The 23545-nt window shown below is 35.7% G+C and overlaps 1 protein-coding gene across 1 annotated transcript; it reads right to left on the bottom strand.

Moving 5' to 3' along the window:
* Positions 1 to 6: 6 nt before the first annotated feature.
* LOC111409185 lies at positions 7 to 21904 on the bottom strand. The gene is made up of 24 exons (XM_023039169.1): positions 21470 to 21904; positions 21248 to 21357; positions 19748 to 19913; positions 18302 to 18402; positions 18112 to 18184; positions 17845 to 17980; positions 15960 to 16120; positions 13659 to 13783; positions 13481 to 13580; positions 12450 to 12546; positions 10899 to 10950; positions 8656 to 8757; positions 8437 to 8583; positions 8180 to 8342; positions 7839 to 8069; positions 7600 to 7754; positions 6162 to 6290; positions 5886 to 6003; positions 5528 to 5723; positions 5236 to 5347; positions 5004 to 5158; positions 2439 to 3867; positions 1673 to 1867; positions 7 to 583 (listed from the first exon to the last, which is right to left on the bottom strand). The coding sequence occupies exons 1-24, from the start codon at positions 21600 to 21602 to the stop codon at positions 113 to 115; spliced, it is 4857 nt and encodes a 1618-aa protein (XP_022894937.1). The 5' UTR covers positions 21603 to 21904; the 3' UTR covers positions 7 to 112.
* Between the last annotated feature and the right edge of the window lie 1641 nt (positions 21905 to 23545).

Below are 23545 nucleotides of genomic sequence, written 5' to 3'. Positions count from 1 at the left end.
AAATATAGGACGATGGAGGAAATTTGAAGAATTTTTTTTTCCTGCAGTGGCACCCTCCAAGGAAGAGGGAATTGCCACCTTGATTCAGGAGTGTGTAGCTAGTGTATTGACCTCAGCCGAAAGGCGAAGGGACTGGTCCAGCAATTGCATCCGATCTTTTAATGCTGCCCATGCCACAGATAATGCAGCCAGGTGCCGACAATGCAGAAAATTTTGCTCCACAAAGATCACAAACATCGTATCCAATTGTAGATAAACGGCTAAGTGTAGCCGCACAGAATTGGGAGGGATCTTCTAATGGATCGATAGACTTGTTAGACAAACCCCTCTGAACACACATGTCAATCAGACTTCTCAACTCGTCTTGCTTTCCGGGAGGTGCCTTAGAGAGTAGTAGTTCAAGCATCTGCTTGGCATAGGCAAAATTCTGCACATCCATGTTCCTTTTGATGGCAGTTCGAATGCAATTTATCCTGTGCTTCGCAAGAAGAGGCAATGAGCCAAGATGGCGTGACAATCTTGCCATCTCGTCTTTTGCACTAATTGCGCTAGGACCTTGAACTCTCTGCAGTCGGTTTATTTCCTGTAGTGGAACGCAGAGAACAGAGCAATAATAAGTCAACATTATGATGGAAACGAGAAATTCTGTGACCACAAGTTGAGGCTTTCTGTACTAAATCGGTTGCAAAATTATTCTCTATTCAACAGATAACAAACTTTCATCTTGTGTTACTCTTCTGGATTTCATAGGACTGTTCTCCCCAGGTGATATGATCACATGCCAACGGAGAAAAACTAGGTAATTTTAATTCTAATCTTTTGCTCACAAAAGTGATTTTCCTTGTAGGAGGTTTTAATTTTTTACAGCCTGGTTCAATCCAAAACCAATTCTTACGGGGGATTCCTGTGGTTTACGGAGGTTAGCTACAGGAGGAGGAAAGGAAAGCACTCAAACTTCTATGCCAGACAATTCGATCTTTAGAATAGTTTTCAAATTTTTAGCTTTTGGAGGAGATGGGGAAGGGGAAGGGAGGCATGGGCTGATATTAAGATCCAGGAGCTGATAAGCTTGCATGTTTGGCTGTGTTTAAAAGACAGACAAACTAAAAGTGTCAAAGCAGATTTCACCACTCATGATGATAAATTATTAAAAAAAGGGCAGAGAGGGGATAACCTATATTCTGACGGACACTGCACTAGAGGGCCAATTTAGAAAATCACTGAGATGTTTGGATTTTTAAACAATCCACATGGACATGCAGAAGAGAAATGATATCCCCACTTTAACCAAGAAAGAACTTTTACTTGTTCGAATAACAATTAAGGTGAAGAAGGATCAGGAATGACGGATCTCTTTATGATAATCAGATCCATTGTGCAAGTTCATTATTTTCCTAGAAAGGATTGGACTTCTTTCTCCGAATCGATTCCTGGTATCAGTCAATCAAGATTCACCATCAAGGGAGGGAAGAGCCTTCACTTTAGGATTCTGACAGACGAGGGCCAATTTAGAAATTAGATGCATCCTCTCAGATTATGCTAAACACCACAAGGAAGTAGTGTGTAATTTTGTTTCCGGGTGACAATGAAGAGGATTGTACTCGTGCAATATTTGGCTCATGATAAAGCAATTCAACTGTGTTTCAGTTGAACACACACATAACTATAATACCTGAAGAAGGGTGACAGCAATCTTGTATTGGGCACAAATTGTGGCTTGAGCCTTTATATCTGCACCACGAGATTGATCCTTGGCTAATGCTAGGAAACCCTCATCAAAACAGGATAATGCATCTGAGAGCTGATTTTGCTCCAGATGGGCAAGTCCAGTCTTGAAACAAAATGCAGCAGCAGCCCCACGAGGAACCTGTAAAAGGAATAGGCCAAATGATGATGTAAGAGACAAGAATACCAAAACGAAAATACTACCATCTGAATGTATTAATTTCTGCATATGTAGTTTCAAACACAAAGACAGCTCTAATATTTGTATAATTCATTTTCCCACTTGCATTGAGCTCAGCATGAAGCCAAAATATTTTTCCAAACATTGACATCTTGCACCCACATACCAAGTGCAATCCTTCCACGTGCTACTAGATGAATACTACAAGGATTTTTCAGAAAGCAATATGAGAGGAATAAAACAAAGTCAGTTTTACAGTGCACACTCGGCAGTTGATGAATTCAGTATGGAATAACAAATAATTAAAAAAACGAATTTCTTTCAAATGCATACAGAGGTGCATTAAAATGTACATGGTGGTTATAATTCTATTTTTCAAACTCTGTCATTTGGATCGTGAAGAATGGTAAAAAAAATAAAATTCTATAGATTAGCAATTACTAAACAAGAAAAGAAAGGCCAGAATAAATGTCATATTTAAGCTTCGTTGTTCCATATGCTACTAGCAGGAAAACAAAAAAGACGTATTCACCTGCCCAGGACGGACAGCCTTTGGAGAAGCTGGAAGTGCAGAAGTTTTTCCTGAGATTTCAGATCCTGGAGGTTCAAGAGCACTGAGATCAAGGGGCTGACTAGAGATGGGAACCTGCGAAGTCATCTGAACCTGAGGCTGTGGTAGAGCAGCAGATTGAGGCATGGATTGTGGTGGTATTCCACCATCTGGAAGCCCAACGGGCTCGTACATAACTGGCTGTTGAGCAGTTTGTGGGGGTATTCCACCACTGGGTATGGTATCAGTTGCAGCTATATTAACCTGGTTAGCCAGGACATTGTTGCTTCCAGCTCCTTGAGAATTTGGACCTAGCCTTGAGAGGATGGTCCCAGGGGGCGGAAGTGATGCTGCAACTTGAATTGATGATATTGTATCCTGGAAGAAGTCCTCCGGGATTGGACCTGATGTAACTCCACCCGTTACTATAGGAGAAGGCTGTGATGTGGATGCAGGTTGAGCCAATGACATGGTTCCAAAAGGATCTGAAGAAACAGAAACAACAGGAGCAGTCACAGTTCCAGAGGTTGTAGGAGCGGGTTGAGGTACGATTAGGCCTAGGTCTGGGGATGCACTTGTTAATGACTTGGTCCTACTCATTGGACGGCCCAACTGCTTCGTGGCTTCTTTAATTTTATTTAGATCCACTGTAGAAGATGCAACTGGTTTGTCTCGAATTCTAATGTGTAATTTCTTGGTTTTTGAAGTTCCTTCCTCATCACTGCTGCTACCATCGGCAGCAGCATCATATAGTGATTTCTTAAATTCTTCCTCAGCTTTGGCCTGAGCATCTACAGCACTGGAACTGGAAAATTGTTGGGAGAGAGTTTCTAGACCCATCAAGGAATCACCTTTAGATTCACCATCGAGTGCCCCTTTAGGCTTGTTTGATGCAGTTGTAGCAACAAATGCCGGAAGTCCATTTGCCTTGACACCACCAACATTAGCTTTAAACGCTTTCACTAAACTATCTTCTCTCACTTCAACAACATTACCTTTTCCTTTGATTAAACCCAAATAAACACCAATGTGGTCAGTAACAATGGATGGGATTGTACCATCATCAGTTCTCATGTAAGGCATCACCTCTGCAGCCAGTTCCCACTGAGGTATGCTCTTCAGGTTGGTGGGTGTCTTGATTTCCCAGTTCCCACCACCCCATTCAGGTCCTTTAGGAACCATACTTTCAGCAGCAAAGTTTGCAAATATGCCTTGGGTCCACCCAGTAGAGCGTACTCTTAAAATCCTCTCACAGTATCGCCTCAAGTCTGAATCAGCACCCTCTTCTTCGAACTTCTGAGCAAGACGCCGCATTGCACTAGGATTTAGGTGGCATATAAAAAGATCAAGCATGCTTTCATAATCTGCTACAACTTCAAAAGTTTCTTTTGCACTGTCAAACTGACCATATCTGCAGTTTCGCACATTATTCCCAGTTTATGAAGTGAAGAAAGGATCAAAAGATGAAACATAGTAGTAACGAACTGTAATTTATCTATACATTTAAGTCACAAGGATCTAACACTTTCCACTCATGAAATATGTAAACTATTTAAATCAGTAAATTGGACTTGAAGATCTTTATGAAAATAGATACTGCACACATATATGTATGGTATTTAAGGAAATAGCAAAGAGATTTGGACCTATTTACACAAAAATACGGTTAACGCAATAAAAATGTAATTCCTCATATCCCAATTTTCAGACTTGATAGAAGATCTAATCCACATACACAGCATGCTGACAACATACAAGAAAGAATGAGTTAGCCAAGAGTGAGGAACAATTGACTATCAAATTTCCTATTTCCACTATAAGGATGAACTAGATATTTGAAATGATTCCTCCCAGGGCAATCAAAAGATAGACTCTGTTAATAAAAATGTTACCTTGATATGGGTGTGCACCTCAACTATGGGTATGTGTCCACATGTTAGATTCGTTAAACCACTAAATTTTGGATAATGTACAAAACAAATATCAATATTCTTAAACTATATTTTCCATTTAATGTTTAATGGTATAATGGTGTGCAATATAATCAAAACTGTTCAAATAGTTGAGCAATAATTAATCATCCTCGATGTGCTTTCAAAATTTTATGACAGATGCAAAATAACATGCATGTCCCATACCCTTGTCCAGAGCAATGGGTGTCCAGCTTGGGCGCCTCAAGCATTTAGAAGAGTTGGAGAAATATGGAATAACAACAGAGCATGTTACAGTAACATCCCCTGATACTAATAAAATGACACCTCTTTCAGTTTCAATTTCACAAAAAGAACTCCCCTATCAGGCCAAAAAGAAAATGCATTTTACATTTTACAATTTTGTGTTTACACTAGGTTTAATATATTATTAAATGATATTTCTTTAAAAAAAAAAAAAATCTTATTTTTTATTCAGATGGGAGTAACATGCAAGGGTATATCCCAATAATTTTGTCAGATTAATTTTTTACTTTAAAATCGAACACATCGATCCAATTTCCTCAAATGATTAAGTAGCATCAATATAAGCCAAAGATATATCTTTGTTACATACTTGATACATGCATATCCCAACTGGCGGAACCGATGGAACAAATGTGAAGTTGGGGGACATCGTGGGTAGTCTCTTGAACGCAAAAACTCATCTTTTAATGCAGACAAAGCAGTAGAAAAACGGAGTGCTTTGATTGCATAGATTCCTCGCAACACCTAAATTAGATGAGCAAAAATTAACCACAAGCATGCTACGTTAATAAAAGACATAAAAGTATCCATCCATGAAGTACCGGAGTAAATTGTGGTCCTGACTGCGATAATGACACAGCAAGATCACCACAAACTGGAGAACCTCTGGAAAGAATATCAAGTGATCTTGGAGTAATACGTAGGCTGTCAAACCTTCAATCAGACAATTCACTGAAGACGTCAATTACAGGCCTCAACAGTTGTATAATATTAAACTTTTGCATGTGATAGAAGGTAAAGTCAATCCAATAATCGATGTGCAGTATCAGAAGTTCAGAACTCAGAAGAGACGAATACTCTACTAAAGCATTTCTAAAATCAGATAACAAGAACCTTGATGTAATTTGGTATAGGATCTCTGCCAGGTCAAGCTTCTGCTCAAAATGTTGTTGCATTGTCGCAAATCCAAGAAGAAGAGGTTCGAGAAGCCCAACAAGGCAACTCTTGATCTCAGTTTTCTTCTTCTGTCTGGGATTTATATCTGTTGGGTTTGCAAGCAGCAGACGATCATTCAAAGCTCCAACCAACACTGCAAGGAAGAAGTTGATGTTGAAAGATAAGAAATCTAGTCACATAATTGAGAAATGCAGTTAATGACATGTGAGCAACAAAAATAAGAGCAGATATGCCACCAATGAGCCTCAACCATGAAAGCAGATAATCTAAATTGGAACGAGAATTAGAGATCCACCTGCATTAGGCATACTAATAGAGACTATGGTCCTCACTTTTCCATCCCAGCCAAGCACACTTACAGCACTGGTAGTAGAGAAGAGAAGTGCAGGCCCAATCCACAGAAGGGATCTAAAGTGATCATGGGTTAAAGAGCTCAATCACAGCTAGATTATCACATAAGAACAAAGAGTTATCTTAATTTTCCATTTTTCTTTGGGCTAGTGTGTGCGTGCATTCTGGGGGGAGTGGAACGGGGAGGGTAGGAAGACGAATTACAAAGCATAAAGGATATTGAAGGCAGTCCTCTATCAAACTTAGTACAACTGTTGGCCAGCATATCTAAATCTGCCGAAACAATTAGCACCCTTTGTGTAGTTAATATACCAGCAACAAAGCCCCTGAGCGTTTCTTGCCAATGTACCTAACAGGAGAGTATTAAAAACATGAGAAGCTAGTGTTTTTACTTGCATTTGCTTCCGGCAAATTTTTTTGAGAGAGAGAGAGAGAGAATAAAGGAAAAATCATCAACAACATAACATAAACGGTCAACCAGAATAGAACTTCAGGAAAGAAACCGCCAAAAAGTTTCATGACTTTGGGAAGCAACTCAATGCGTAATCCAGAATATAAAAAACATCAGCATTTAAAAATAATGCTTCACATATTGAAAAATCATTTCACAGATGGGAAGAATTCATCCAAGCAAGAGGAATCCAGTTACGCACATAAACCTTTAAAATATCATGATTTCAGCATGATATCACATAAGACTTGCATTTTATGGACACCTATGCTGCAGCAAATAATAACTGCAACAGTCATATATGTGAGAAATGTCAGAACAAGCATGTAGCTACCCTTGCTCTGGAAATTAACTAATTATTGTCATTTGATATGCGTTTCCATCAAATTGCACTAAGGCACCTAGTATATGAACCAAATCAAGGTCAAGTACGGAGTACCGTCATATGCCATATTTCTGTAGGTTTGTCCATTTGATGAATTAGTTATTCGAGGTTTTGCGTAGCAAATTCATTATAGTTTAATATAGTCAAGAAAAAAGAAAAACATTTGTTTGCTTCATCTCAGATTCAAAGAACCAGCCAGGCAAATATATGAGAAGATACAGACATCCTTCTCCTTTTTGACACTTTGTCATAGACGTATAATGAGAAGAAAAGAATAAGAACCATTCACAGATAACATGATTTCAACAGAAGCTGAAAATGAGAGAAGAAAAACAGAGGAGAAGAAATTGCAGAGAATAAATGATCATGAAACTAAAGTGTGCATTCCTTCACTTGTAATCCAATAAATTATCTCCAGAACCTATATCTGTTTCATATTAAATGCCCTATGGCAGGTTCATATTCGTTTACTCCTATTAAATTTTGAAAAAGAGAAAAACGAGGTGTTCAATTTTCATATTAATACAAAGTTCAGGTCCCCTGCAGAGAACTCTGGTAAAGCGACATGGAGGTAGTCCCACCCCAAGCAATATGGTTATAGAACGGTTTAAGACCCCCTAAGCAACGACTTGGTTACATGTCATGCATCAATAAGTAATAAATATAAGGTACTGAAATCAATATATGGCATCAGTATATTTCATGGCCAGGTTAGCAACAATAAGCACAAGGAACTAAAATTCTAACATCTTAATTGATGAAAGGAATGGAGAAAAACAGAAATTTCTTTACAGCAGTTTAGTGTTCCTTCTGAATAATTACCTGAAGCACTATCTCATTTGGTTTCAATTTGATGGATTTTCTACCTTCAGCTTTTGTTGATATGTAATGTCCATCAGAAGTAGATAGGCGGTATCCTTGGACAAGTTTTGCCAACCCAATCTGGTCCCCATGAGAAGCAAACATCAAAGTTGACTCTATAGAAGTAGACAGCATGGATCAGAACCTTCTCAAAGTGTTTTCAAGTATATCAAACATCAAGAAACTTCTTCATTAAGTACCTAGTGGAGTAGAAAAGATGCGATCAACTTCACTTTCAAGCATAAATTGCATTGGACCCTTAACAGAAGCAACATCAGTATCTACTGACTGATTTTCCTCAATGGTTCCATTCTTTCCAAGAGATTCTTGTGAAGCTGCTCCCGGCAAAATATACAAAGAAAGCCCAGTCTTATCTTCATCAAGAATGGCAAAATGATTTTCATTAGGACCAACAAAGGCTGCGTCTAAACCTGAAAAATTTGCAGAGATGTATGGATCAAGAAGATTATTTCTTAATCATGCATAGGCATAATAATGAGTACAACAGCAGAAAGTAGCAAGCCAAAGATGCTGTACGAACCTTTAACTGTTGTTGCTTTACTATTAGCCAACTGAGAATCCGTGTTTTCCCAATACATTACTATTTCATTTGAGGCACCAGTGGACTCATAAACAACAAGAAACAGGTGCTGCTTTTTGCTGTGGACAATGTACTTTGGATGGAATTCCACATTTCCAGGAATCTGAGAATAGTAGATCAGTGAATGTTATAACTTCACAAGTTATAGTGGAAGTGTACGATGATCAACACTTTGAAGAAACAACTAATTTGATTACCGAACTATAGAGCTTCTTGTAAATATTCTCCACTCCAGAAGAGAGATTATAAGCCATAAGGTTTGCCCCTTCAATATAGAATGCCCGAACAGGATAGTGAAGAACTCTGTTCTCTTTATTGAAAAAATTTAGCTCCAGATGAAAAGGCTGCCAGAATAGTGCGTTAAAGAATATTCTAAGCTAAATTTTGTGTGCGTATCAGGTTATTTGCATGATTACCAGGCAAACCGGAAAGTCTCTTAGATGATGCTTAGTATCCAAAATTGTAATTAGAGGTAACCGAGATATTGGAGCACTTTTTGCATGGCCTTCCATGAAATGCTGTAACAAGAAGTAGAGTTCATGATTAAACAACATCTACAGTTTAGAACTTCAAATTTGATTAGAAAAATGCAGAGAAGTTGAGAGCTTTGCATCATCTAAACTTCTAATTGCATGTGAATGTATAGTCTCTTCCACAAATAAATAGACACAATATTCCAAACAATTGTGCACACTTCAGAACAATAACTGCTAAACATAAAGAAGGCAAACAAAGTAGGCAATTAATTCAAAAAGAATTAAGTAGATTAAATCATTACATTTGCTTTTTATCCTCCAATGAAAGTTCAAGATAATCTAACATCTAGGCAGTCTTTAGAAAGAAGTACAAATGGCTATAATGAGTGCAGCCCATGCATCCAAACATTGTTATATGGGCTAAAAGACCTAGTTAGTCTCCTTGAACTTTCAGTTGTAATAATTTAACCACTCAACTTTGGACGGTCTACCCCGTTAGTCACTAAATTGGATTTTGTCAATTTAAACTAATGGCCATGATGAGTTTACAAATGGAAGTCTGATGTTACCATTAATATTTCTCCACATACACGTCTTTTCCTTGACCAAAAAAGTCCATGAACTTTATATGATGCTTGCGAAAGATCCCTGTACTTTTAATTGTAAAAATTTAGTCACTCAACTTTCGACGGTCTACCCTGTTAGTCCTAAAATGGATTCTGTCCATTTAAACTAACAGTGAGATTCAATGACAAACAAAAAATTCTGGTATGGCCATTTACTTTCTCCACATTCGTGTCCACCTTGACCAAAATATATAGAAAAAGGTTAAGAATTGAAGAAAAAGAAATTTGATTTCATCTTCCTCAAAACCCAACCACCACAACCACCTGACGAATACCCGACAAACCTTGGACCTAAGGTCAACTACGACAATCCCGACCTAGTTTATAACATAGGACTTACAATAAAAGTTTTCCTCTTTAAAATAGGTTTAGTTAGTAATGGGGTTGATAAGTAACAAATCAGTAAAGGAGTTTAGACTTTAGACAATAGTAGGATAACCGGCATTATATTATCAAAATATCGGTTATACAAAAGATATCTAACACCACCATCATCAATAAGTACCCTCTATCTATGGCCAAAAGGATGACCTTCAACCCCCAAAAGCAGACAAAATGGAAAATAAGTCAGAACACATGAAGCCTCAAGCTCAGATAATGCCCAATAACGGTATCAGTGTAGGTAACAGTGAAGTCGGGAACATACTCCACAACCAGTGAAGTTCAATCATCATATATTTAATTATTGGCGAGGTGTTGGTCTGAAAATTTGACCGTCGTTCGGTATATCCAAGTTTTCTGTAGGTTCCCTCATTTCTGTCTCACTCAACATTCCAAGCTGGTTAGAGATGATCCTTTTAGAAGGGTAGAATCAAAGTACAAGTAGGTGTAACAGTCTCAAACTACAGCTTGCCAACTTAGCCTTGCAGTTGGTTTAAATGGACGAAATCAATTTTAGTGACGACCAGGTAAACCATCCAAAGTTCAACGACAAATTTTATACAATTAAATGTTAAGAGAACTTTTGCGAGCACCATAAAAATTTCAAGGGCTTTCTGGGTAAAAGGTGGACGAGAACGTTAAGACAATTAACAGCCACACAAATCTCGTTGTGCCAACTCAACATCGCCGTTCGTTTAGATGAATAGAATCCATTTTAGTGACTAACGATGCAAACAACCTGGAGTTACTAAAATTTTACAAGTGAAAGTTCAGAGACCTTTTGTGAGCACCGCATAAAGTTTAAGGACCAACTAGGTTTTTAAACCAATGGTTAAATGTCTATACACCACAAAATTACTTTTTTCTCTTTACGTGTTATATTTTATATTTTTAACGAAATGTAATAATCTGATTCAAAAAAAAAAAGAAAAAAGAAAACACTGCAAAAGTCACAACCTTAAACACGTCATCATGCCCTAGCTTTATTAATACACTGATCTTGATATGGAAAAACATATACATCTCTAACAACTAACAGATACTAGATATATCTTATCGAAAGTTCCACCATTCATAACTCTAAAAACTCGTTAACAGAAACGCAGTTCATACCAACTAATAAGATAAGATACATGAGATAGAAGAATTGATGGGTTAGATCAGAAATTCACATACACTGTAAAGAAAAGCCTTCCTTGCTATGTCTGAGATTGTAAGCTGACTTTGGCTGACATGAAAACAAAACAATTAGCCAGAATTATTTCCTTCCTACAGACATTCATAAGCAGTCACGTGTGGATGCACAATTTCCTAAAGGAGAAAATAATGTAAAATGTCTTTCAAAACAATTTCAGACTTCGCAAAAGAAGCTAGTTACAAGATAAACAAATGACTAAGCATAGAAAGAAATGCATGACACAAGTTATGCATCATTTCTTGCAATTGACGCTAAATTCGTAGTGAATTCTTGACCATCTATAACTATTCAATGAGGGATGGCGGTGCAGCTTTCAACATAAGATGATAGGAGGCTTATCTTCCATAAATTAAAATTGATACCTGGAGTGAGAATAAGAACAAACATTGGAGCAACAATTTCTTAAAAATATCAACTCCCAAAGCAGGTTGAAAATATTTAACTGGATGCGTTATTATTATTATAATTTATGTCACAGCATGTTTTAGAAAACTATTAACAAGAAAATATATAATTTCAAGCTAAATCACTATAGATCAGTCATCAACTAATCAAATTCAGCTATCATGTCAATGCGTGGTATCAAGGGATGTGTTGCACATTCATAACCACGACCACTATTATTAATATTATTATTACTTATGACGAACCATGTCTAGAAAACATTCAACAAGACAAAAACTAATTTCAAAATGTCACAGATCACACGGGAATTCAGCTCTAATTTCAATGGCAGGTTCAGCTGTTAGGTGTCAAATCTTACATAGTTTTGTAAAGGCAGATTGGAAAACATTCTTGATTACAACTCTGGCCAATTAAGTTTGTGGATCTTCAAAAAGTTTCCTTCTCAAAACTTCATTAAATTCTTGTCCTAGGACCATAAAACTTAATCCTAGAACTCAATCCTTGGGTAATCAATACTTGTATTTTGTACATCTTTTCACACTTTTAATCTAAGAGTTTCTATGCCAATATATTAAGCATTTCACATAATAAGATAAAGATATAAATGAAAACCCATTGTGCAGCCAATTATATTGGTAAACTTATACTTGAGTAAGAACATAAAATACATGTTCTGAAAGTTAAGGGAGATCTGGAGTACATAGAAGATTATCTTTCTTATGAGCTAGGTTCAATAAAAATCCCTTGTTTTGCCAAACAAATCAATAATGTTAAGATTGGGTATGATTTGGCTATGTCGAGATGTTATGGTGCTATACAGATTGTTCCTCCAGTATATTTTGCTCAGAGTAGCTCTTTAACTATTCCTGCAACTCAAAACCAGTTAGCAATGGTTTTCTGTCATTGCTGAAGAGAACAAGCCCTATGCACAAACCCATTTCAATCCAATGAACTAGCAACGAAGATTAACTATGAGGAGCCAAAGTAGTACGTTTGCATAGTATAAATGCATTCCACTCTGTAAGTACTAATATAAATAGTACTTTTTTACATTATGAAATCCTATCAATTTTGTAACTTTTGTTAGTCAAATAAGAAAATAAATTAGTAACTCCTGAACTCACCCTTTCAAATGATGCTCTTGAAGTTGTGCCTGAAGTTGGTGGTCAGCTAATATGCCAGACGAACCAAGGGATGAGAGTTTTTCCTTCAATACAGATGCTGCTCAGAATTCATGGTTAGTACCGAAAAAAAAATAAAAAATAAAAATAAAAATAAAAAATCACAGAGATAATCAGATTGAACATAATGTTCCCATGTATGTCTTGCTTTGGGGAAAGATGGGTTAGCATCAGGAAAAATATAATCAATTTGTGCCAAGAAAATTGCATTTGTTTTTTGTGTCAAATTGCGTGTTAGTTGTTACTCTCTGGACATGAGTTACTTTGCATGTCCACTAAAAGATCCTGTAAACGCTGGATCCAGTAAATCCACCAATCAACCCAATGAACAGAGGTATTTGGCTCATTTCATATGTGGAAAGGCGAAAAACTAACTGAAATAGCAGGTCAGAAAGCATGTTGTTGATCCAACAATTTGAGACGGGCACAAAACACAATGGATAAAAGCATTGACCTCTCATGGTATATTGACAAGTTCTGTACTAAATTGTGTTGATATCTCCAGGTAATCTGACACATTTATTAAACAGGTCTGTCTTTGTCTGTGATCAACTAGCCTCCATACATTTGGACAAACATGAACCGCAAAACTATCACCCCCTACCATAATATTCTAATAAATATAATAAAAAACTAACCATCCAACAAACACTTCCAAGTGAAATAACTCAATAAGTCTCTTGAAAAGAGGGAAGATAAAAAAGATAGGATTTGTTAAACTGATGCAACATATTGATTCCAGATACTAAGAAAAATGATTAGGATTTGTTAAACTGATGCAACAAAATTGATTCCAGATACAACTAATGAAAGTGACACACATTATGCCAATAAGGCAAGAACTTCCTTTGTTAAACTGATGCAACAAAATTGATTCCAGTTACAACTAATAAAAGTGACACACATTATGCCAATAAGGCGAGAACTTCCTCAAAGAATATACTCGACCAAATAATCAATTCTAAGATGTTCACCTGAAGATCCCCTTGCACTTTGCAGAACAGCAAAGAGTTGTTTTCGTCCCTCTCTGGTGTATGCAGCTCTATTCTTTCGATTGTCTCCACCACTCATGCTCTATATCAAACAGAATACATATACATCTTTTAAGTTTGACACATATAAGTTATTTTTGATGAAATCGATGATACTTACTGCAAAGAGTAATGCTGCTAGATTCAACTTTGGGTGTACTTCGAAAGCCTTAATTCGGGGAAGTGGATAAACTGCTTCTCCCCCTTGCTGAGAAAGAATGCGAGGGATGTCGATGGATTCAATTGCTGCAAATTAGAGTATAGGCAGTATCAGAGACTGAAACATAGGACAGAAAAAGCAAACGAAAGGCTGCAAAAAGCAGTAAATGCACAAAGGAATGCATTGAGAAAAGAATGTTCAGAGTAAATGAACATAGGAATTCAATAAATGAAAAATTCATGAGTTCTATGATGATCAAAGATATGGATGTATTAAATCAGCACCAAGAACCCTCAACAAAATAGAGTTGCTAAAGGAAATAATATAGCACTATAAAACAGGGCTGCACAAAAAAATCACGAAACCGCAAACCGAACCGAAACCGTTGGGTTGAAACCTTTGGTTTGGGTCCACTGAACCCGTGATTTTCTTTTCCTCAAACCGAACCGAACCAAACCGTTTCAAAATGGTTTGGTTTAGGATTTGATTTTTAAAAATCGCACAAAATCGAACTGAACCGTTTTAAATTTTTTTAATTAAAATATTAATTTTATTAACTTAAAAATTTTACAGTTTTCACTTTTCAGAAAAATATCAATTTAGTAATACAAATTACAAACAGCATATTGAAATAATCATAGAAAGTAAATTAGTTTTATCATTATCGACTTATGATTTAATAAGTTCACAACACATGTCCTCACCTAATATCTAAACTAAACTAAAATTATTCCAAAATCATATAAAATGAAATATATATATATATATATATATATATATATATATATATATATATATATATATTCAACAATCCAAATCATAATTCAACAAAATTACGTCAGCAAATCACGTCCAAAATTTCAGAAATTCTAACATAAACTCTCATTTCCCTAACATTTGAAACTTGTTTGCCACTGCTGAATGAATAGTCAGTCGCATTTGCCTGTTAGTCTGCTAATTTTTACCTGAATCGCCTATTTTTTCTTCTCTCCCGGTAAGTCTTAAATTCTCATTCAAACCATTTTTTGGTTGTTCTTTCTTTTATTTATTATTTTTGAACTTATTATACACTTGTGAATTGTAGTTTGGATAAAAAAATAACTGCTTGTATGCCTAGATAATTAATGAACTTGTTTGTAGTTTGGAAGGAACGAAGGATGGATCGTATTGATTGTGTGAAAATGCTAAAGTTTCCTAATTAGCACTATTACCTTCTACTTTCATAAAGTAGTTAGAGAATGACATTCGTCAATTCCCAAAACTCTATCAATCTTTATACACTTAAATATATCCCGTTCAATTCTTATTTAATATCTCACTAGCAAGACGAAATGAGTTTTAACCAAATTATAATAACAGAATGTAACTTTACCTTTACCAATCACTATATGACAATATGAATGTTAAACAAGAAAAGGTAAATAAAAATGAAGTAAGATGTATTTGTTCTATGAATATCTTTTAGCAACTAACTTTGAAAATAATTTGTTGATAGATTTCATGGTAAATATGAATATAATTTAACGTTTAACATTATTAGTTATCGTTTAAACTCGTATATTAACTTATATTAAATATATTATTATAATGTCGATAGGTAAACCGCGGATTAAAACCAAATCAAACCGCAAATTATGGTCTGGTTTGGTTTGAAAAAATTTCAAACCGCATAAAATGGTTTGAGTTGAAAATATAGCACAAACCGCCCCAAATCGAACCGCGTTCACCCCTACTATAAGATATTAAGAGAATTATACGAAATAAGAATAAGCTACCAAGTATTTCGGGGTAGAGTTTGTATATATAGATTGTTTTATGGGGTTTGAGCATTCTCCAGGCCAACATGAGCATCTTTTTCCTACTGAAAAACACCATAATCACATTTCAAGATATCAACAGTCACTTTTGCAGAAATAGGGATAACAAAAATTATTAATTATGTACCAGGGTTCAAAAAAAAAAAAAATCATAATATACCAGATTTGCCCTTTTCATCTAGTCGTATCAAATTTATACCCTTCATCAAGAAATTATGAAACTAGGAAGCACTTGTGTAAAAGATGCAAAACCAATCCTAGAATTGCTTTAGTGCAACCTCAGTCATAACTTTAAAAAATATAAGGATAAGTCGTTTTCAAAATCTAATAGCCCATTATAATATACAAGGGATAAACCACTAAATTTGCATCAGTGAACACAATGGCCAAATTTACCGTTCTTCATCACACTGAAAAGTGCAGAAAAGTAGATTGATTAACTAACCAGCAGGCTCAAAAAAGTTTGCTTGCATTGGAGGTCTATTAGCATTCACTGTTACCCGCGTTTTCCATACTTGAATACTTCCATCTTTGGACAAAGTGACAAGGAACCGCAACATTGGAAGCCAAGCAACTGAAGTTATTGGTTGAGAACCTACTTGTGTACTGGAATGAATAAAACAACTAAAGTAAAGAAAACAAGAATGATATAATGATGAAGACAAAGCTAGAGAGAAATTACAAAAACTGGTTCCTAACCATCAAGTAATTTTCTAGTATACAATTTCCAATATTTTCCAGAAGCAAGGACTTATAAAATCCGTCGTTATATATTTTGAAGCTCTAAAATGGTCCTAAAACTGTTATCACCAATGGACCATGTTCATTTTACCTACTTGTTGATTTTTGCAAAAATATCAAATTCTCTAAACGCACAAACGAACAAAATCCTGGCGAAATAGCAGGAAAGTGAGAAGAAGGTACATCAGTTGGCGAAGGGTAACGCATCATAATTAAAAATCTCACAGAACTATTAAAGTCATAATATTTTCTAACTATGGGTCCTCTCTCTAGGAGCATACAAAGATGACTACTACATAAAAATTGCTTTTAAGCACCTTTTAACTTGTAGCCCAACATGATAAAAATCAGATCAATATGGCAGGCAATATTAGAACAAGAAATTATAAAGTGAATGAGACTCCATTTTTTGGGATAATCCAAATGGATAGACCATAACCTGCAATATTAAAAGGCTAAACCCTGGACCAAAGCTACTGAGAGTTCAGTAAGAAAACCAAATCAAACCAATCCAAGCCTACCCTTTACTTTTTATGTACATTTGTTTTTCTTTTCTATTTGATGAAGAAAGAGAATTTTATTTCAAAAGAGTAAGTGTACAATTTAGGAGGACAAGCAGGCCTCATTTACAGAGAAATTGTAAAAAAAATCGAGACCGACAAATGGCATGTCAATTGCAGTTTAAATCAGTAGAAATAAACCTGATATTGTTCCAACCATATACTTATACGATATTTGACAAATGGTTTGTAATTTGGCTGGTAATTTGCGCTATAAATTATGTTCGCCTGTCTGCTAGAGTGTTGAAACGGAAGTCCTTGGAGAAGTTTTTAAACAGTTCATTTATTGTAGAGATCAGTTCAAGCTTAGGAACTTTCTTTTGGATTTTGATCATACCGGTTGGAGCTTGAGCTAGTTCTCACAGGCTTCGTAGATCTCACAGTTGCCAAATTTATTTTTTCTGGTTAAGGAACCTTCTAAAATTAATATGGTTTTGCATCTGTAGTCAAAATAATCTAGACGCATAATTCAAATTTTGTGGGGGCATCCTCCAATGACTACTAGGACGTGACCATGTATGAAAGTCACCCTTCATCTTTGCCACAGGTGCAGCTACAGGAATCTCAATCCCTATTTTCCCAATTAGCAAGGAAGTACACAAATAACAATTGAGACAAAAGGGATACGATGGAAAAGGAGAGATATCAAAAGGTGCAAATGGTAGACAATAGACCCCAAAATATTAAATTTAAGAATCAAAAGACTCCACATAGAGCAATGATAGAGTCCATAAAATTTATTAGACTCGAATAATTAAGTTTCCAGTATTATCCTTCCTACTAGTTTGTAAAATTGTAACTAAGAACATGTTTGAAATTGAAAAGGCTTAAATTATAATTTAAGATGGTCCAACATATGTTTTATACCCATATTTCATAGGATTCACAATTTACTACCCACATATTATTCACATCTTTCGTAGGACCCACAACTTATAAAAACTTAAAAAAACAAGCACTATATAAAATAACAGATGAAAACCTTTGTGTGACACTGCAGTAATGACTATAGAGACATATGTAACTTACATTCCAATCATTAAAGGTCTCTCGGTGGAAACATCCCATGCAAGAAGTGTACCCCGTCTATCACCAACAAAAATCCATTCCAGCATAGGATGAAATGCAAATGCACCAGCACCAAGTAGCTTAATCGTGTTATCAACTGCAAAAGGATCAATAAAATAAAAGGCTCCAAATCTAAATGGCCAAAATTCTGTTCAAAGGAGCTACACTTTCATATCTGTCAGGTGAAATAGAAAATAAAGTAATAGAGAAGTGTTGCTCCAATCTTACGTTGTAGTGTGTAGTTAACAGCATATGTATGGATATTGTAAGCTCGAATTAAACCGTCTTGATAAGCCACATACTGAATCAAAAAGAATGCACAAAAAATTAGCTGCATGGACATTAGGAACTCCATTCAAACAGCCAGAGAGAACTAACAAAAGTGATTCGAACTTGGAAGATGACATAAAAATGTTACCAAAGCCGGAAGGCGAGGATGGCAAGCAAGATTGACAACGGGTTTCTTCAGGTCAGTTTTTATTTTTGTCGGTGCTTTCCCACCTTCCACAGTCCCAACAACTTTGCACAAGCAAAAAAATTGTAGAATTAGAAAAGAAATATAAATGATCAAAACAGAAGTACTTTTTGATTTTGATAATTAGATAATTTTCTTCTGAGGCACAAAGTAGGTCCAGGCATGCAGCCCATATAATAGGCGTACAGCTTCTGTGACTGCACACTACTACTCAGACCCCAACAACCAAGCAGTCGCACCCATAAAAGGAGACAAACCGCCAGAGTGTTCAAAAAAGAAATAAAGGATTAAACAAAAGGGTCAGTTCTTATTCAAAGTAGGACTTTTTTGTAAATTCCAAATTGTCAATATCAGGTTCTTCATAACATATAGTTGGACATGTAAATACTTGTTCCATGCCAAGCAGACGTGTACGAGTCCACAGTTTCAGTCATCACTCATGGTCTAAAATCCTTCACAGCATCACGTTGTAAGAAAAGATGGCTGAAAAATTCCATCTCCAACCTACAAAAATAACATCTCCTATCTAATCTTTCCCCTCCCCTTTGAAAATGATCATTAGTGAGGCTGAGTCATCAGCTTTGTCCATTAAAAATATAGCATCTTCAAGGGGGGAAGAACTGTTCCAAGCTGCTTTAAAGGTTACACCACTTCTCTCTAACCAGAAGAGCTTAATAATAATACTTAGCAATGACTAATCCCTTCCTTTCCGAGGTCCAGACCATCCAGCCAGCTTCGGCAGCATCTAGATTTCCAGAGTGCAACAGCATAAGCATATCTTGCACTTGATCTAATTCCCACAGAAATTTAAAGTCCCAAATAAAGTTGCCATGCAACTGCTCAGCACATAGAAAGAGAAAAAGGGCCCAACATATCTAGGGCGTATGATCTATCTAGCAGTCATTTCAGAACTTAATTCTCCTATCACCGGGTGATGTAAGCAACATTGCTATGTTCTACAAGGTATCCAATGTTATTCTAGCAAAAAAATCTGCTATTATTACGACATCACCACTTCCATAATACCACAACTCAGGAGTGTCACTGGCACTGGTGATCATTATTATTACTTCTCACTACTTTCAATTTCTGAAATTATGTGCACATCCATTTGCATCTTCCATTTTCCATACCGTAACCATGAGGAAAAACAGAGAAAAGACTATCACAATCACTGGAACAAACAGCCTCTTCCCAATCACAATACCACTAACTCAATGAGCATGTTTGGCAGTATGCTTTTGTCACATAAAATCTCTTCAAACTGCCTTGAATTGTTTTATTGGAGGGAGTGGGCATAAAAGTGAAGAAGCAAATATCCTCATTTAAGGAATGATTTAAAAAATATATATATAAAATATAAAAGATATTAGACCAGATAGGCCCAACCTGTCACACTCATCTTCTTATGAAAACCGAAAAACACAACAGGTTGAAGAGGAGTCAAGGCGAGATGAACTTCAGTGTCAGTAGAAATTTGTTCCATCCTCTTTTCAGGTGAATGCAACACACATGTTTGCTCGCTGTCAAAATCACAAGATCGTATTGTACAATCCTACAATATGATACAATGAGCGTCACCCACATGCATTGAAGAGATCAGAATAACAAGTGATGTGCAATTAATTTTAACCTGAATGAAGCTGGGATGAGTGGGAGAGAAAACAATTAAGAAAAATAATACAAGAATTTATAGCAAGATTATAGCTAATGCTATTTGAAAGTAATACGGAAGCATATCATTGAAGCTTTAATATTATACACGGGCTTTTTGAATATAGAAGCACAACACCGTGACAACTCGCAAAAATTCAAAAAGCAATTTGCTGAAAGCTTTTTGACTATCATCTTATAGTATCCTCTCGGACCTTATTCTTGCAAATTTTATTTCTAATTTTTCATAATAATGTTGAGTTTCCTTTGGGGGGCAAAAGTCAACTCTGCCACATGGCAAGGAAATTAAATTAAAAACTTATAAAAAATTAGAATATTTCTTCTCTTTTTTATTTTTCTTCTGCACAAAATATTCCAATGCCAATGTTTCAGCTTTGTCAAAATATGTCTACATGTACCACAATCAAATTTCTCCCTTCTACTGTAGTGATAAAAATACTATACTGATCAGATTCCACAATTGCAGTCCACAAATCCGAAGTTCAACCATTTTCAGGAATTTAACAAGACTAAATGTAACCGACTTTTACTTCCTTGCTAATGATTCCAAAGCAGACCAATCAGCCAAGTGATCGTTTTACTATTTGATGCACAAATCAAAACTACTACGAAAAGAGGAACCCATTGCACAGCCCCCACCCAGTCTCAACTTCCCCCGCTCCAAACAAAACAGAAGCAAGAAAATGAAATTTTTAAAAAGAAAAAAGAATCACTGGGAGATTCAATGCAGTTTTCTCATGTAATCAGAGTAACTAAATCTCTACATCAATTATTTCAGTAAAGCAACCTTTTTCACCATAGAGTCTTAGAACTCAGATCCTCTTAGTTTACTCCCACAATGTCATACATACATAGAGTAACCATGCAATCCAACTGGGAACCATTCTCAACAAAAGATATTTTATATCATCTGCACCAGATTGGACCTACTAGAACAAAAATTGTGCCAGCAAACTAAACCCATAAACCGAATACTGAATATAAAGCAACTAAAAGTTCCTGTATGAATCATTTTCAATAACTATGTCTCAACTGTTACATTACATGAGGTTTCATGTGTTTATTTCATTCAAAATGATTGAGTATTTTAAGGACTCAACAATCAGGCCAAATGCCATATTTTACTTTTGTTTTAATGCGTATTGTTCCTTGTTCATAACAGTCTATGAACTCTTGGCAAAAATAAAAATAAATACGGAAAGTCTGAGTACTGACCTCGAGTATGGCTATCACTGAATGGCCAACAGTAGGGCTATAAGCCATGCGAACAACTGGCGAACCTATGTCCAGCGCCGCGATCTTGCATCCAGTATATGCATCTAACTCTATACACAGCATATAAAATTCAAAAATTACATTATCATACTAAATATGGAGCAAATGTTAATATCTTCATTTTTTTTTTTAAGGAAAAGGGAAACAATTATTAAATTGTACCAATGATGTGGGTCCCAATAGCGACGGAAACAAGAGCTTGCGTCGGGTGGAATGCTGCAGCGTGAGGCTGCAAGGGTTTGGAGCTCCGATCCACGTGCCTGAGATCCAAATGCTGTAGGGTGGCCCACTCCATCGATCCAACCCCCAATTCTAGTGTTCAATTTTCAAAGCTGTATGACGATTCACAAATGTATATCTATAAATTTAGACTCGAAAAATTTTGCCTACTAGTTCAGATCATGGAAATGAAATGGTCTAAATCAACATAAAAAAAAAAGAATTAAAATAACTAAATCTAGATCAATTTTCCAGGATTTCTTCAGGGCGATTTTGGTAAATTTATTATTCGAGAATTACAGTGGGAAAATGAAAATGGAAAGACGAAAAGTTCTAAGAGGAGGAAGAAAATGGAAGGGGTAGAAGAAGAAAGGATAAATTGCAAAATGACCTCACAGGATTTCGCTAAGTTATATTTAAACCCCCTGATTTTCGAGAAAGTGGTACCCGGGATTTAGATTCGCTAAGCCTAGAGTTTTAGATCCAATAGTGGAACCAGTGCAAAATGTCATTGTACAAAACAAGTGTTAGTAGGATCTTAGCTTTTGATCTCAAATGATTAAGAAAAGCACTCTTGAAGTGATTAATATAAATATTATTTTGTAAATCAACTTTGTCAATTAATTTTGTACAAGTAGCATGACTCGCGAAATGTCACGTGCAGAGTAAATGGATTGTTTTAATAAATACATAGGAAGTAACTTCCATTTTAAAATGAAGAAAGGTTCAAGATTTCAAAAAATAAATATTAATTAAATATTTATGAAATAACTAATTAAAAATATATTTTATTAGTTAATTATATTAAGATACCAATTCTATACAATTTGGTTACAAATTATTGAATCAATTGGTCACAAATTATTTCTTGATCACAAATAAAAAATTGTATAGCTCGCAGTTGTTCATCAATCACAAATGACTACTTTTATAAGTCACGACTTATTTAACGGCCACAAACTATCAAATTAATTGGTTACAAATTGTTTCTCAATCACAACTTAATAAATTGTGAATTACATCATATTTTGGGGTCACATATCATTTATTAATCACAAATTCAACCAAATAATTGGTCACAAATACTCCACCACACGCCCACCCGTTCCTGTCTCATCCCCACCCCACCCCACCCCACCCACGACCATAACCATCACCAACATCACCACAACCTTACCAGACAGTGCAAAACCGCCATCACAACACTACCACACACTACAGCAATCACAAAACCACCACCACATCGCCCACAATACCACTACAGTACCGCACCATTTGAACCTACCATCCTCGATGCTAGGTCTAATTAGAGCAACTAGGGCCATTGAAACATCGTAGCAACCAAGGTCGTAGCGAGTTTTCAGCCGCACTCAAAAAGAATTGGGACTTCGCATCAATCAGGCGTCACTAAGAGTGAAAGGAAAGTGAGAATTGGAATGATAACGCCATTGCGACTTCGTGACTTGCTAGGTGATGACGACAACGGCTGGGAACTGGGATACCGACAGCTAGAAGTTGTGATGTGAGTACGCGAGAGAGATAGGAAATAATTATGATTTAGGTGAAGTCTGGTAGTATTATTAATATTAAAGATTTGAATTAATATCTGATTTTGTATAAACAAACTCTAGATCTGATTTTTTTAGTTAGATCTTAAGACAATCTGATTGAGACTATGTTTGAACCATATTTTTTCAAAAAAATACATTCTTAAACAATGATTTGACATAATTTCAACCACACATTCTTTAATAAAATAATATTACATAAAAATTCAAAACATTTCTTTATTTTTTTAACAACACATTTTCCATCAATACATTATACAAAAATGCATTCTTAGGAATATAATTTGGCTCAAACAAGGGTTGAGTGCAATTTTCACTAAGTACATTACATTATGTCTAGCAAATACCATGAGAAGGTAAATTTTCGTTTGATGGGAATTAAAATTAGATTTTAGTAGATTTTAATAAAAAATGATAAAATATATGATTAAAAAACTGTTAATCTAATGAA

Source organism: Olea europaea, chromosome 14 (assembly GCF_002742605.1).
Source record: "Olea europaea var. sylvestris chromosome 14, O_europaea_v1, whole genome shotgun sequence".
Classification (NCBI taxonomy): Eukaryota; Viridiplantae; Streptophyta; class Magnoliopsida; order Lamiales; family Oleaceae; genus Olea; species Olea europaea.
This window is presented reverse-complemented; position numbering and strand designations above follow the sequence as displayed.